This window comes from Phytophthora sojae (genome assembly GCF_000149755.1).
Source record: "Phytophthora sojae unplaced genomic scaffold PHYSOscaffold_13, whole genome shotgun sequence".
In the NCBI taxonomy this organism is placed as follows: domain Eukaryota; phylum Oomycota; class Peronosporomycetes; order Peronosporales; family Peronosporaceae; genus Phytophthora; species Phytophthora sojae.
Genome location: NW_009258127.1, coordinates 1,242,095 through 1,258,342, shown reverse-complemented (window position 1 = coordinate 1,258,342; position 16,248 = coordinate 1,242,095). Strand labels below are relative to the sequence as shown.

The 16,248-nt window shown below is 53.8% G+C and overlaps 4 protein-coding genes across 4 annotated transcripts; 1 reads left to right on the top strand and 3 right to left on the bottom strand.

Annotated features, from left to right (window-relative positions):
- Positions 1–910: 910 nt before the first annotated feature.
- Positions 911–1,174, bottom strand: PHYSODRAFT_466239 (hypothetical protein; the record flags this gene model as incomplete). The annotated part of the gene is made up of 1 exon (XM_009539480.1): positions 911–1,174. A coding segment is annotated over one exon (264 nt), but the record flags the coding sequence as incomplete, so codon positions are not given.
- A 1,303-nt stretch (positions 1,175–2,477) lies between these two features.
- On the top strand, positions 2,478–3,798 carry PHYSODRAFT_341169 (hypothetical protein; the record flags this gene model as incomplete). The annotated part of the gene is made up of 3 exons (XM_009539479.1): positions 2,478–2,525; positions 2,588–2,932; positions 3,010–3,798. 3 exons carry the CDS (start codon positions 2,478–2,480, stop codon positions 3,796–3,798), a joined length of 1,182 nt encoding a protein of 393 aa, XP_009537774.1.
- A 7,740-nt stretch (positions 3,799–11,538) lies between these two features.
- On the bottom strand, positions 11,539–12,453 carry PHYSODRAFT_530288 (hypothetical protein; the record flags this gene model as incomplete). Its single annotated transcript, XM_009539478.1, has 1 exon — positions 11,539–12,453. A coding segment is annotated over one exon (915 nt), but the record flags the coding sequence as incomplete, so codon positions are not given.
- A 3,019-nt stretch (positions 12,454–15,472) lies between these two features.
- PHYSODRAFT_530623 (hypothetical protein) lies at positions 15,473–15,973 on the bottom strand (the record flags this gene model as incomplete). The annotated part of the gene is made up of 2 exons (XM_009539477.1): positions 15,473–15,665; positions 15,705–15,973. The coding sequence occupies 2 exons, from the start codon at positions 15,971–15,973 to the stop codon at positions 15,473–15,475; spliced, it is 462 nt and encodes a 153-aa protein (XP_009537772.1).
- Positions 15,974–16,248: the final 275 nt, after the last annotated feature.

Genomic DNA, 16,248 nt, shown 5'->3' with positions numbered 1-16,248 from the left:
CGTTCTCGCTGTAACTCGTAGTATGCAGAGTTTTCTTTGTCGTTTTGGAAACTTGATTCCAGCAACGTCTGTGCGACATGATTGGTCAAACGCTTGCCGGCAAAGCACAGCTCTCTATTGATTGAAGGGTAACCTATCGTTGCGGTCAGATACAGAACGGACCTGATCTGTGGTCGGGTTTCATGCATTCTAGGCATTCTGGGGGGGGGGGGCAACCCCCAGACCCCCGCATAAAGAAAACTAACTCCGAGTTGCGGCAACGTACAAAAACTCATATAAAATACCAGGCCCGTTCTGTATAAGACCCATTTGAGATTCTACCGATTGAAAGATCATTTCTACCAATCTTCTCTAGCCGACAAATTGTATCCACTCGACAAAGCAGGAGGTATTATAATACTTTCAAAGCCTGGGACGGATGGCCGAGGCGGATTGCGACAATGGGAAAAAAGAGGATGTAGAGGGTCTGAAGTACTCCAGCGTCTGGATAAACCTCAGGCAGCTTGATAAGCGAACCATAGCCCGACCTCATGCAAAAATGCGTAGTATGCTGTTGTGCCAGACTCCACCAAAATCGGTGGTGTTCGTCACCTTGTTCTCCATTCGGTAAAGCTCGTCCCCCGAAAAGATTGCAAATAGTATTAATAATACTATTATACTACTAGTACGGTGCGTTTGTTGGTCCAAAGGACTCGAAATGTATACCCCGGGAAATATTTCCGTATGCAAAGTCGCATGGATCATGAATTATGGATGGTCGCTTCAACGCAGCGAACATTCCCTCACGGCCAAGCTTTAATTTTTTTTAGTATTTCTAGATTGTTGTCCAGAATGCTTTGTCCTGAAATGCATCACTTTTCGCAAGTGAAAGAAGATAGTCGCAGACTCTCTCTCCGCATCCGAGCTACTTCTTACCGGTCGCCTTCTTGGCCTTCTCGATGAGTGCGCTCAGTTTGACACCCGATTTGTGGACGATCTTGTTAGTACTCTGGGTGATGGATTTCCATATCCCACCGTACCCGTTCCCCCTGCCGCTCTGGACAACTTGTTGGCCTGCAACCCGAAGGGATCTTTTGGCCGCAGAATCAGGAGATACCTTCGACGAGAGCGGAGAGACGTCAGGATTCGAGGGCTCTGCGACGACGGTGCTGCAAGCTAAAGCCGCAAAGGCAAGAGCAACGTAGAATAGACTGCACATGACTGTGGAGAGGGATTCCGCTGGAAAGAGGGGCCTTGTGGTCTTGAAAGACAAACGTGGAATGCCACTTGACCGCGTAGTTGAATGGTACAGACTGACGATACAGACATGTACCTCAATTGGCAATCCCTGGCCCCAGTCACTGTACAGTAAGCTTACCTGTAACCAGTGTATTGGTACTGTATCGTCAGACAAAAAACTGGAGACTTGTCACAATGTTTACTCTGTGCAGCATCAACTCCCCAGCAGAAAATTATATCACAGGTGGGTGTTCATCGCCGCGGCGCCAACTGGGGCGCGCGGGTGCAAGTATGTACATACCCAGGCCTCCCTAATTGGGGGAAATGCAGGAATTCCCCCAATTAGATTAATAGGGGGACGACTTGAGGATTTAAAATGGGTATGGTGGGGGACGATAGTGAAAGTAAGATAAATATCTTAGGGATTGATATAGCCGGTGCTAATTTGGATTCAATCTACGATATTCAAAGTGTTACGGTTCGTCCGCATACGAATTAGCTAGAAACCAATGTCAGCGAAAGAATTATATATCACTAATCGTGAAAAAAGTTTTGACTAGCTCTGTAACTTTGCTTGATCGGTAGGGCTTACGTATTTATATTGGCGCCGCTTTACTTAAATTAAGTATGTAATTTATTAACATAGCCTATGATAAAACTGCTCCTAAACTTACATTCTTCTGTAGCATCGCCTACAGACCAACGGCCTCTTCCAGTTCGCGGTCAGCTCGCCGTCCGTTTGAGCTTAAATGCTACTTGCCAATACCACCAATTACGGAAATTTGACAATATTTGTGATGAGTGGGGATGGTTTGGAGGTCGATCATTTACCGGAGAAACACGCTTCCACCTGGGTATGTTCCTGTTTGTTTGGAGTCTGAGTGAGCTCGATGCTTATCAAGCCACAAAATTATCTGAAAATAGCTTGCCAACATGAATTCACCTCAGAACCATAGTATTTTTGTGGGGGATGGGAACGGGTCTTAACAGGGGTTCTGGCAGATGCTCGGCCCGGCGCGATTGAAGAGGTGGTGAATCCTGCATATATCCTCAGCTTGATCCGTGTGGCGCCTCCTGGATCCGCCGAACAACAGCCTACCGCGGAAACCTCGGATCGAGACCGTTCAGATTCAGCACCCAACCAACAAATAGCATCAAGTACTTCCAAGCGGGATTGGGATCGCGAGACGCCCGATCCTGATCCAACTCCGCTAGCTAAGCGTCGCATCTTCTCATCGCAATCGGAGAGCCGTGAAGCTATGGATCAAGGCGACGGCCGCTCGCCCCCTGCGAAATCGCCGACGATGGTGGCCTGTCAGATTCCCAGAAAGGGGCAGGCAGCGACCAGGAAGACGACCGCGTTGACAAGGGAAACGGCGACGACCACGAAGAGGAAGATCACGACGAATTAGAAGAGCCAGACGACGGCGGCCACGAAGAAGACGAAGAAGGCGACGAATTAGAAGAGCAGGACAACGACGGCGGCGAGGATGAAGAGACTGAAGCCATGGCATATGATCTCTTCGAACTCTGGAGGCGCTGTCCCAGTCACGATCCGAAGAGAGACGGCGACAACACGCCTCTCCTCGTCGCCGGCCGTCATCGCGTGCTGGCGGGTCTCCGGACAATGGTGATGGATCGGATCCGCATGAAGATCCCGATCCAACTCCTCCACAGGATCCCGATCCACGAAATCTTCCCCCAGCTCGTGCCCGTCGACCGCCGGTGCAAGATCTTCTGGCTCCTGTAGTTCCGTTTGCACCTGACGCGGACTGTATCCCCGGTCGCGAGAACGCACATGCGTTGGTGCCGACCGACTGCCAACCTTGGCAGGTGGATCACTTAAATGATGTGGCCATGGCGACTATGCTGATCGACGTGTTGTTCTCGATTTTGCCCACTGCTCCTGGTTGGCTGCTTCCATTCGCGGCTCCCGGCAGTCGCCGATCGAGAGTGAGTCATCGCGATTATTGCTCCGGGCTCATCACGGAGGCCAATTTTCGGGCACTTCTGAGGGCCCATCCATGGAGTGTGTTTGAGAATTCAGAAGATCCTCGTTCTTTCGAGATGAATGTGGGCGGCCGACTCAAAATCCTGATTCGCGAATACAGTGGCTTCGACGACACCCACTTGATGGCCTTTTGGGAGTCGACACACCACTTTCCGATGCCGGACGCGATGGCCAGGAAGCATCCGTGGCTGTTGGTATTTCAGAAGGAACGCAGTAATTGTCGCTCATATGCTGGTCAAGCTTGGAAACAGTTTCTCGAGCTACTGATCACCGTCCTGCGGGAAGGGTGGTGCGACTTGGAGATCCTGCTGGATCCCCATTTCCTGCACTTACCCAAGCGCGTGGAGTCCGTCACGTGGTACCCCGGGATGGCCTCTCACCAGGCCAACTTGGCAGATCCCAACCTGAATCGTCGAGAGCCGGCGGATCTCCTCGAGGCACTGGTTGAGTGCAACCGCCAAGATCCATGGCGCAATCACTATCGCGACACTCCCCAGTATCATCCGTCGCGCAACATCGCGCGCCTCCCTACCAAGTTCTTCAATATTCGTGCTGTCGGCGATCAGTAAGAGTTGGATCCAGAGCGTCTACTTTCAAGCACGTCCAAGTTCAGATATCTCTACAGCTGAGCAAGGTTTATACGGACACTGGATCTGCCCCTGCATGCCGAGATAAGTGGTAATACACTCAACTTGTCGTCGTTAATCTCCATCTTGCCAGTTCTGCTTCCCTCCCAATCCACCTTTCCGAAGCCCCTCGGTCGCCTCGTGTTGAGGCGGCCACGTGGTCTTGATCCCCATGCGCACTTCGATCCAGATCCAGACTCTCGCTGGAATCCAGATCCAAACTCACACCCCGATCAAGATCCAAACTCTTCTTACCTTGTTCAGACGTTACGCTTGATCAGCCTGATTCTCACATGTACATATGCAGAGTTCCCAATCCACCCATCTGCAACCACCTTGCAGATTCGTCGTCAAAATCCTCCACAGAGCGACCAACTCGCTCTTGGGGATCTCAGTCTCAACCTCCTCGTGAAACTACATTACCCCAAACCGGTTCCGGTTGGAGCGCCCCCGCAAAAACTCATGCAGTATGGCTCCACAGTTCAGATCCGCCTTGTCCACCCAGGATGGATCTTCATATCCACGCCAGTGTACCAGGAATTCACGGTGGATCCGGCCGTAACGAGTACGCTTTCCAGTCCAGATGTCAGTAATTTTCTCCACCTCGTACTCGTTTTCATCCAGATCCTGGATCCAACTGTCCTCTGGCAGCAGTGCTTCATCAAAATCAAATCGATCTGTAGTGCCTTCAGTCAACTGGATCTGGGGTCGATCCAGAAAACTCCTCGCAAGCTTCAATTTGGACACATGCATCACATGGAACAGCCGATACTCTGTGCCTGGAGTCTCGATCCGCACAGCGTGTTCTCCGATCTTCTCCGCTATACGGAATGGTCCGTGCCACATATGGGCCAATTTGCGAGCATACCCTTCCTTCACCCGGTCCAGATACAGCCAGACCCTGGATCCTACCTCAATCTGGTGCGGATGGATCTCTTCGTTGTGCCGGTCTGCCCGATCTGAGATCGCCCCCTGCAGTCGCGTGTAGACTTCTGCCCGTGCCTGCTCATAATAGCGTTGGATCCGGTATCTCCACCGCCGTGGATCCCGATCCTGGCGGCGAGTACTGCCTACCGGGATTGTGGCTTCGAGTGTGGATCTCGGATCCCAGCCATGTACCAAGTAAAATGGCGTTTCTCCTCGGATCCGATCTTGGGCAATGTTAAGTGCGAAGGTGAGACGCTCCGCGTAATCGTCCCAATCGCGCTGATCCAGATCGTGCACATACATCTTCAGAGCGCGAGTTGCTGTTTGCATGATGCGTTCGGCGGTTCCATTCGCTTGCGGCCAATATGCCATCGTTGCACGTTTTCGTTGACCCAGGATCCGGTTGAAGGATCGAAAGAAGTCCGACATGAACCCCGGCTCACGGTCGTGCCGGATCACTTCGCTGGCACCGAATCGTCTGAAAACACACTCTTCGTAGGACTCCGCGATTGTCCGCGCTGTTCTGGAGTTACTGGCCTTCGCGATCACGTATCCCGTGAACAGATCGACCCAGATCAACAGCTCCGTATTACCCTTGTACGACTTGGGCGAAGGTATGTGATCCATCGCTATGATCTGGAACGGGTATGTCGCCTGGATGTTTCCCGGCGACTCGCCCCTGATCGTGGGTCGTCCTTTGCCGGTCTCGCAGTTGGCACATTCGCCGACGTACTTCTGCACACTTCTGAAGAGACCTCTCCAGTGAAAGTGATCGCGGATCCGCTGGTATGTACGCCCGATCCCTTGGTGTCCACCTTCCAGAGTGGAGTGATAGTGATGCAAGATGTCTTGATGCAGCGTCTCCGGCGGTGCCACCAGTCTCATCAGTCCATCTCGATCTGCATCCGATCGCTTGGAGGGTGGGCAATAGAACAGCAGATTATCACCGTCGATCTCGTAGTCCGCTGCGAGGTTGCCATAGGATCGGGCCTCATCCTGTGTCAGATCAGCCACATCTCCCCTCAGATATTTCTTCATACCCGCGATCCACGTTTCTTCATCCTGTGCTCGACGAATCCGATCGATCCGCAACCCTCGCACGAACTCCTCCTGCATGACGGTCGGGTTCGGCCGTGATCTGGTGCCCGATCGGGTTGTCATCGGCGGTAGTCGGGCGATCGACTCATCCGACCGGACGACCAGGATCTCATCAAGTCGGTTCAGTGTCACTAGATCCCCATGAGCGGCGTCCTCCTCGACGACGGCGCCCCCTTCACGTTGGAGTGCTGCACTGGCCAGGCTGTCCGCACTTCCGTTCCAGTCTCGTTTCACTTGTAACAGCTCGTGATCTGGCCAGTTCCGTAGCTGATCCAGCATCTTCTGCTTCAACAATGTCAGCTTAGGTGTTTTGCAGTCAATCTCGCCCCGTACTTGTCGGATCACCAGGTTGGAGTCACCGCAGACCACTAACCTGCCTCGATCTATGCCGTCCAGGAGGTCGAAACCCAACAACAGACCATGATACTCCGCCTCGTTAACAGTCAGCCCTTCGGCATAGCCGGATCGAGCCTTCACTACACTCCATTCGGGTAACTTTCACAAGATTGCACTGTACGCGCCCCCGCCTCGCTTGACGCGGGCGGATCCATGAAACTCATCACCAGCAGCTTTTCGTCCGCACGCACCGTCGGGATCGGGGCTTGAATCTTCCGCCGGGGTTCTTCCTTCGGCGCGATCGCGATCAACGCGTCGTCCAGATCCGATCGAGGCGTAATACTAGCGGCGATCGCCCCCAATAACTCGTCCTCTCCCTTAGTGCACTTCGTGATCTCCAGTGTCCAGGGCGATAGGAGTGCAGCCCACTGGCCCAATCGGCCTTGAAGACCGGGTGATCGGAACAGCCACGCCAACGTCGAGTGTCGGGTCAAGACCCGGATGGATCGTCCAACCAGCATGTTATAGTTCAGGTCCAGGATCCGTAACAGCGCCAGCACTTCTTTCTCCACCACACTGCAATTCAGTTCATTCGACTTCAGCGTTCGACTGGCGAAAGTTACGGGATGATAGATCTGGTCGTGCTCCTGCATCAATGCGGCCGAGATCGCCCAGTCACTGGCATACACAATCACGACCGGAGTCCGATCGCGATCGAAGTGCCGCAGGATCGGTGTCGTCGCGATCTTCATCTTCAGGGTCGAAAAGGCACGATGAGCACGGATCCAGCGTTCATCGGCGACACCGACTTCGGGAACTGATGGAGTCCGATCGGGATCCACTGGGTCTGTAGTCACTAAGTTCGGCACTTGACGATCTAGGATCTGGCGCAGATCGGGGCGTTTCTTCAGCTCGGCGAAATCCACCTCGCGCAGTTCGTACAGGATCGCCGCGTAGATCGCGTAATCTCCCAAGAAACGGCTGTAATAATTGAGGCTGCCAAAGAACGACTGCATCGATCGGAGCGATCCGGGGAACGGCAGATCAGTCAGAGCAGTGAGATCTTTCGGATTGGCCTCTAGCCCGTCGTTCGACACACGATGTCCCAGATAGTCCACCTTACGCATCCCCCAAGAGCTCTTCTCCACACTGATCGAGAGGTTCCACTTATCACAAGCGTCCAGCAGGTGATCCACACGATCGCACAGCTCATCCCATGATCCGGCCGTCACGACAATGTCATCGATGTACGATCTGCGACCTAGCACTGATGGACGCCCCGGATCTTCTGGTTGTCCTGACTCGATCAAGTCCGTAGTGACTTCACAGTCTGACGATCGCGGGATCCTAGTGAACCCATACAACACGTCGTCCCGAAGTCGCTGGTAGATCTGAGGAGCGTTCTTCAAGCCGAACGGCATCCGGTTCCACTCGAACAGACCCATGTGGGTGATAAAGGCCGAGATCGCACGAGCTCGATCGGTCATTGTCACCACCCAGAATCCACTAGCCATGCCCAAAGAGCAATACCAGAGTACCTTGTCCAGATCTTCCAGCAGATCGTTGATCAAGGGCATCGGATATACCATCAGCCTAGTTAGACTGTTGATGAGCCGATAGTCGATACAGAGTCGGATATCCACGCCGTTCTTCTTGATGATCACGACGATCGGCGAGGCCCACGGTGATCGAGATTTCCGAATCATCTTGGCTGACAATAGTCCCTTGATCAGCTCGGACACCTTCTCCACGAACTGAGGGGCAACTTTCCGGACACGTTGAGCGATCGGCTTCGCGTCGCGTTGATGTCGCAGGTGACGCCCCGGGCTGCTGGGGGAAGTGCATTGCCCTTGCCGATCAGCAGGTGATTCCTGTGCCAGATCTTCTTTCGCAGCCGATCGATCTCCTCCGGGGTGTTGAACTCCAGATCTCCCACCTTGATATCGTCGATCTTCACCTCATCTGTCGTCGAGATCACAATTTCAGGAAGCACAGCTAATTCACCTTCGACATCTTCTGCTGACAGATTCCCGCCCTCGTGGTAATGGACCTGATCATCAGCGCCAACATCTCGATCCGGTTCGGATGCAATGAGGTCGTCCCGATTTGAAGTGGGTTTGGCCTTCTTTTTCCAGCTGATCACCTCCAACGATCGACGAGTCTTCCTCCACTTGCGGCAGTCGTTTAGATGCAGGCACACCGTCGACTGCTGTATCGTCACTTGATCTCGACTCTTCCACAGCTAAGACCGCAAAAAGGTGTGTCCGATCGGTACTCCCGCCCCCAAGATCTGGTTCGACGGCACAACCGTCGATCTGATCGGCCGATGGCAAGTGAGGGGACACGATTTCGCCTTTCTCAGCTGCTTTACCACCGGAATCCACATGATTTGGCTTCCCCTCTGGATCGCCAGCACGATCATCTTGCGGCTTCGCGTCATCTATCGGGGCATACGCTTGATCCGTGATCGGCGAAGGCTGGGAGTCCAGCCCCACCTGTTTCCGCTTTGGAGAGCATTCCTCCTCCGATCCGGAAGGTTCACACACCGACTCAACAGGATCCGACCGTGGGTCTGGTGGATCTCCGACGAGGACAGTTGAAGCTGACGACCCCGACTTCTCTGCCACGCGATCACCGTCCTACAACGGTCCGCCCCCTGATCTAGGAGTATCAACGACGGCCACCCCCGGATCAGGACTCATTGCCTCCGGTTCGCTTGGTGGATCGGGTGGACTCGTCGATTGATCGATGATCGGGGATACCTTGCGTCTCTGGAGGATGGCTCGGGGCGTTGGATAAATCGGTCGCTCGACGGCAGGTACTGGAGGTCCCGTTGGTGCCTCCTGGTCCATCTGCCGTGGCTTGAAAGGCTAGATTCTGCCATTCCATGTATCGACGAGATCCGATCGACACATATCCTGGGATCCGGGGTATCCGATCTCCGGCCAGCCACATCCCGATCCGTTCATTTCGATGCAAGACAAGATCTTTGTCACTGATGTTGGTAACCTGGAGATATCTGATCCTGCCGGGTCCTCGGACCACGGTTGGCACCCAGCGATCTCCTCGGGTGACCCATAGCTTTTCTCGATCCGTCACCTTCATTCGCAGCGGAAGCTCGATCGAATCCCCGATCGCGATCTGCATTCCCTGATCCACACACACGTGTCGGCCATTGTCGTTATACAGTTGACGCCGTCCGCTAAGCTGGATCTTGACTTCGTCGGGGAGACAGATGGAGCCGTCCGCAAGATCGAGGCGGATCCCCGCTGGAACCATAAAGTCCATACCCAGGATCGCCTCTTGTCCTGATAGATCGCCAACCCAGATATCGAAGAAATACACCAGCGATCCCGCCAGCGTAACCTTGATCCTGGTCCTTCCTTCCGTCATGTACACGCTTTCGCCAATCCCCACACATTCCTGGCTCTGACTCGTGTCGACATAGCACCCCACCTTACGAGCAAAAGCGGTGTCCACGATGGACACCTCGGCGCCGGTGTCTAAGAGTAAGATCGACTTCTCATTGTTGATCTTGCCAGTGATCTTGGCCTGACGGAACCACTTACCTGGCGAATGATGTTTCCAGTACCCTCTGGACTCTCCAGGGAGGAGATCGGGCACCACATCGCCAGATCTGCGGTGTTCACTGACGCGAGGCCGACTTCGATCGCGATCATGCTCCGGGATCTCGGTCGTCACTTCTCCATCAGCTGGCGTAAACCATTCTTCCGGTCTGCGTTGCTTCCAATAGCCCCGCGTTTCTCCAGACTGGAGATCCAAAGGCACTTCGGCGTCAGAACGGCTGAAGTCGTCCGATCGATGTAGACTTAAGACCTTGGCGGTAGATTTCGCATGCAGATCACATGTATTACCGCGTAGATCAGTCCGTCCACTTACTCGATCTACCGTGTTCTTGTTCACGAATGCATAGATGCAGTACCTAGAACGCTCGGCTCGTACCGGATTCCAACCCGGCGAGCGTCCTAGTTTAACATCTTCTCGGCGATCGCGGGCAACATGCCAGCGTGCTTCACCGGGTTGAACCATTGACGGATCTGGTTGTAGAATTCCTCCATCGGACACTTGCCCATCTCGTGTAGTTCACCACATCCACGGCACACAAACAGGCAGCGATCCGCCGGATGACCTCTCTTGCCGCACTTCTCGCACGTCAAACGTCTCCAACAATCGAGATCGGTGTGTTTCCGCGATCCACAATGTGAGCAGCGGTTTGATCGCTCCGATCCGTCAGGTGAAGATCGCGATCGTGGATCCGATCGAGGTGGGTCATGGTTGATCTGCGCCTGGTTGATTCGATCCGGCTTCGTCGCGTCGCCCCCAGCGTTACGGGACTTGTCCTCGGTCGACGCTAGGTAAACGCGACGTAGATCACCCTCCGAGTCCGATCCGTCTGATCCCGTGTCCGATCCAGACTCCTGGCTCGCGATCTGCGCTGCACGCACTGCCCGCTTGGTTGCAGCAGCTGGTGCTGAGGTCGGAACCTTCTGACGATACTTCGATCCAAAGGCGGATCGCTTCTGTCTGCTCATCGCGCGCTCTCGAGCGCGTAGGACTTCCTCCAGATCTTCTGCGTCCGCAAGCCGGAGTACGATCGGCCAGTTCCGGATCGCCCAGCGTCTCGATAAAGTGTTCGACATGTTCTCTGCGGGCCTTGGAATCTCCGTCCTTGATCTTCAATCTCGCACGCAGAGCCGCCACATTCAGTCGATAGAGGTACTCCAACGGCGATTCATCTGATCTCTTGCGAGAATGGTAATACTGCCAAGCGACCGATACTCCCAGGCCACAATACTGGATCTGGAAACTCCGGAGTAGATCGCTCCACTTGATCCGCGTCGATCGGCCCAGCTGGTGGTACCAGTTCTTCGCCGGGCCCGTCAGTAGATCAGCAAAGGTCAGGCACTTCTCTTCGTCCGTAGTCTGATTTCGCAGGAACGCCGACTTTACCTTGCTGATCCACGATCGGCCGCGGTCTTCGTCCTGATCCTTGCCATTGAACTCCTTAAGATCGGACATCGCCGAAATCCGCCCACGCTGGATCAATGAGGACCCAGTGGATCCTGAGGCAGCGGTGGCCACCGCAGCAGGGGCTGAACTCGGTAGATCAATGTCGTCCGGATTGTATTCCTACTGAGAGAGATCTTGATCCAGCGATCCGGCTGATTCCATCTCCACGTCCCGCGAAGACTCCAGTTTGCCAGTCGACTCATCTGATCCGGTAGTACTGGTGGTCCGATCGGTCGACTTGGGTTTCTGCTTCCGAGGTCCTGATCGCATGCGTTCCTGACGTTGACTCCGTCATCGTGCGTCCAACATCGCAGATCCTGAAGGGCCGAGGGACATCCGTTGAGGTTCAGACGACGTATCCGATACGTATTCCGCTGCGGAGACATAAGGAGACGACGATCGGTACCCAGTGGACTCCATCCGCGGCGACGACGCGGGAGCTGGCGACACTAGATCTGGCACCTTCGGGTCCGGACTGTCCGCGATCACGTCGACCAAAGGTCTCAACTTGTCGACCAATGTCTGGATCGCTGTCTGGATCACATCGAGATCCTGATCGAAAAGATCATTCGCTTCAAAGGCGCCAGCCACGAAGCCGGCTTCCTTCAACAGTCCGAGCAGGTTCTTCACCGCCATCAGCTTGTTGTCCGCCACTCGGGGGGCCGAGATCGGGCCCTTCGGGTCGTCGATCTGCTCTGGCCGCAAGATCACCATGACGGGATCTTGACGCAAGAAGTCTCGCAGTTCCTTCAAGTGATACTGACGATCCAGGTCAGCCTCGGACCAGTCGAGCGCCGACGGTCTGGGATTTTCGTCGTCCAGGCCTGGCGCTCTCAGCTTCTTCCTCACAATCTGGTCCTTGTCCGCGATCGCGTCCAGGTAGTCCGGATCGAGCCTGATCGGCGAGTCGGCGAACGCGTATCGGTCTGATCCCGCCTTAGTTTGTTTTGTTAGTGAATCTCGGTTCGCACCAAGATCCACCGGGGTCCCCGAAGGGACCTGTGGAGGATGTTGAGGTTTGTCTTCTAGATCTGTCTCCAGATCGCCCTCGATTCCGTCGACAGAAGTCCTCCGAGCACTCTGTCGATCCGCGGATCTCGTTTTGTTCAGCAGCGTCTTCGTTGATCCGATATCCGACGACGCCTCTTCCCCTGGTTCTTTCTTCACTTGCGCATCTTCTACGGACTCACGGTGAAATCCCTGGTTCGAATCCGGGCACGCGCACCATTGTGGTGTAGCGGGATCGGCCAAAATCTGGTTAAGGCCTGATCGAGCTTCCCACCAGCGCCCAGACACCGACTAACGGAGGGGGGTCCCCCAACGATCCGTGATCGGCTGAACTTGTTCTCACCTTGTGTACCCGTCGGCGGGCTGGATATGCTCTCTCGGGACTCCGAAGATGCAGAACTTGGTGAAGATCGAGTGTCTTGGCGTGACGCGGGGATAGTTTGTGGGGCAGCGCGGTAGTCTTCGCTCTGCGTCCGAGTATACGCTCCGATCGAGGGTTGTTCGCTCCGATCGGTCGGCCTGGAGTTGATCCAAGGCCTGTAGTCGCTTTTCCGGGTGTGTTCCTTCCTTTCCTGAGTTGCTTGCCGCTTCCTATAGCGGGATCGAGGTTGATCGAGAGGAGAAACGATCGCCGGTCAAGCACTAATATCCGGTCGATCGAGGACTTGCACACAAGAGATAGATCACTAGAGTAGGTCAAGCTGGCCAATGAATTAATCCAGTCTTAACCGTACCGCTAGTTCACTACCCAAAGTGTCGACCCTGCCGAGGCCAATGTAGTTCCTGGGACTTGGTGACTTGAGGGGACTTGTGCTCTTCGGTGCAATTTCTGCTCGAGAGCGACTTGCCGGGGCTTGGTGGTCTTGGATCACGCGTGGGGTCAAATCTGTTCTCCACAACGCAAGTCGATCGAGGCCAATATGCTCTTCCTCCTCGAGATTCCAGACCACTTGCGCTCCACGGTGCAAATTCGACTCTGATTTATGTTTAGCTGGTCTCTCCCTAATGCTACCATCTTGCTTACCCTCCTACAACCACACGATTACTGGATTCTTGCCCCGACTTCGTCCTTCATGTGCGTCCCATCCTGGTCGATCCACGATCGGCCCCGATCGGCGATCGACTCCGATCGGCCCTGATCGGCGATCGACGATCGACTCCCGTCGGCCCTGATCGGCGATCGACCCCGATCGGCGACCCACGATCGGCTCCCGATCCACGATCGACCTCGATCGGCGATCGGCGATCCACTCCCGATCGATGACTTATGCCGGTTGCCATGCGCCGCCGATCTATCACCTTCTGTCCTCGGCCATCTCAGATCCGCGGGTTCTGTCGTCGATCTGGACTTGGGTCAGCCACGAATCACGCCGCGGTTCGGGCACGATCACCCACAATCCGGCTTGCCACATGTCCTGCCTTACGCGCCGGCGTCATCGGACCACCTGAGGTCTCCCGAAGAACTCCTTCTGATCCGTAGATCCTTGCTGCCAGTCTCTCGATCGCCGATCTCCCACGCCTCCAGTCGATCGGCCCAGCCGCCTTTCTCGGAGAACAATTCTTATTCAGCACTTCTCCACACCTACCCAAGACAAGCCCATGCCGAGACTTGCAGGCATGCACCAAAAGGTATGGGTCTGTGAGCGTCTAATACACGAGCGGCGCTATGGTCACATTACTGGTTATGATAATGCGCGGTCCACCTCCCGCTAATTTTCAGAAATTTGCATTAGGTTGAAGCGCTAAAATGTGGTGCTCATGTTGCACTTTCAAACGTAAAACCACGCGTGACACCCAATCGAGGCGCGAACGCGTTCGCGCGCGAGAATCGACCTACCACGCACGAAATCCGCAAAGCAATTTGATTGGCCGAAACCAAGTCGGCGGGATCTCGAAAGGTCGCCACGGTCGTATGGCTTGAAACGGCACTTTCCCCCGAGGTTTTTCTTATCCCTGCAAAATCGGGATAACGGTCGCCGGTGGGTTAAGCTGTCCAGAATCAGTAGTTTGCATCCGTCGACTGACGGCTTCCAAACCTATAGTGAAACCAAGTCAAATTAGTAAATGTCAACACACGTAGCATACCAAAACACGTACCCTTTCGATCCAGTCCAGCATGACCGTACGCGTTCGTCTGCACGGTATGCTCGACGGACGCCGCTCCAAAAGCAGGGTTGAACACCTCTTGGGATACGGGTCCGCCGGGCACACCTGCAAAAACAACAAACGGAGGCAGCTCCTCGCCCGTGGCCGACGCAGCAAGGAACACGGACACTCGGAAGCCGTTTATCGCGCTTCCTACCGGTACGTTCAAAATGTTAGCAAAGCGTCATAACGTACTGAAAATGACATCCTTACCTTGCACGACGTCGACCGTTTGAGCGCCCACAAAGTCAACCGTCCGGTGGAGTGAAGCGCTGCGGCTACGGCTTCTGTGAAGCCACAATACGAACGTAATTATGCCATACGAGTACACCTCTCTCAACTTCGTGCTCAACGTTGCCTTATCTCTTCGATGAGTTCGTCCACTGTGTCTGCTCACTAAGTACGGCCCAACACCACTAAGTTCGTTTCCATCCACTGTCCAACAAATTCGTACTACATATGAAGTTGCATACTAAGTATTTCTATATAATGAAGCATTGCCTAGTCCTCTTCACTTTGAAGGAGTCGTATTAGAAGTTACTTGTCTCTGTTACGCTAAACTTTCCTGAGCTTATCTTAAAAAATATTCACTCAGATCACCAGACATTTGTTGAGGGGTTCTGTGGTACTATTGGCTCAATGTTCTCTGAAATTTATTTCAGAGTTAAGGGACGATTGGAATCATTCACTGACCTGATTAATGGCTTAGCGCATTCCTGACCAAGTCGATCCATCAACTTTCATCGATAAACGAGGTTTGTTTTTTACAAATATCATGCCAAACTGCAGTACAGTGGAGTAAAAGAATACACATACCCCGCGTAAGGTGATATTTTAGGTGAATGTTACCTGTGGCGGCAGGTTGTGTGGAGCCCCCCCAAATAGCTACATTCGAGCGAGCTAAGTCGAAAATTTGCGTTTGCCGATCAGAATTTAACGATAGAAAAAATAGATTACCGAGGTGGCTGCCTCTACTGTACAGTAATGTGCGTCAATAGGGACCTCTGATATGAATAGGAGTGTAAAGGCTATTAAGGCGAACAAGTGGAAAAAGAAATAACAATGTATTGATTTAGTCAAGAATAAATGACACACTGCTTTTACTAATGAGCGTGGAGTGCAACCAGCACTTCTGCATCGTAGAAGCTGACACATTATCCCACGCAGACTCGCACCACTTCATGGCAGTTAGTAAGTCGACTGTATGTCTAGGGATGCCCAACTTCTTGGCTAGCACCGTAGCATAGAAGACGATCATTGCACCGCTGAGGCAAATGCCCTCCGCCTCTGCAAGCATGATGAACTCGACGATGTTTTGATCGATCTGTAGCTGGAATGGAGACGGCTTGTTCTTGAGCTGAGCACTTTCGTGAGGCTGGCGCAACAGCGCGATACGCCCCGAGATGATGCGGCCGATGGTGGCTTTCCCAGGGGGCCTTTGCGGACCGAACTCGACTTTGGCCCAAAGGGCCAGGTCTTCATACTTGACAGCGGGGGAGCTCTCAGCCTTCTTGATCAGAAGCAGCTTCTGCTGCTGGGTGAGGCGAGTTCTAGTCTTGGAGGAGGAGCTCATGAGGTGGGTGGATGGGTAGGGCGCTGGTGTTGTGGCAGATTCCGTTGTGCTTGGAGGAGGGAAGGAGTTATGTTCGCGCCCGAATTCAAATGGTAACTTCAATCACTGATTGGCTAGATCTGACCTCACTAGCCAATCACGTAGTCGCGCTCGTTGCGAAACCAGCCAATAGCGCCAGGATCCTGTCGAAAGTTAACTTAAATCAATGTTAGTTGTGTTCTTGACTGACAGCTGTATATAATGTATGTAAGGATATTAGTCGCACATTACTGTAA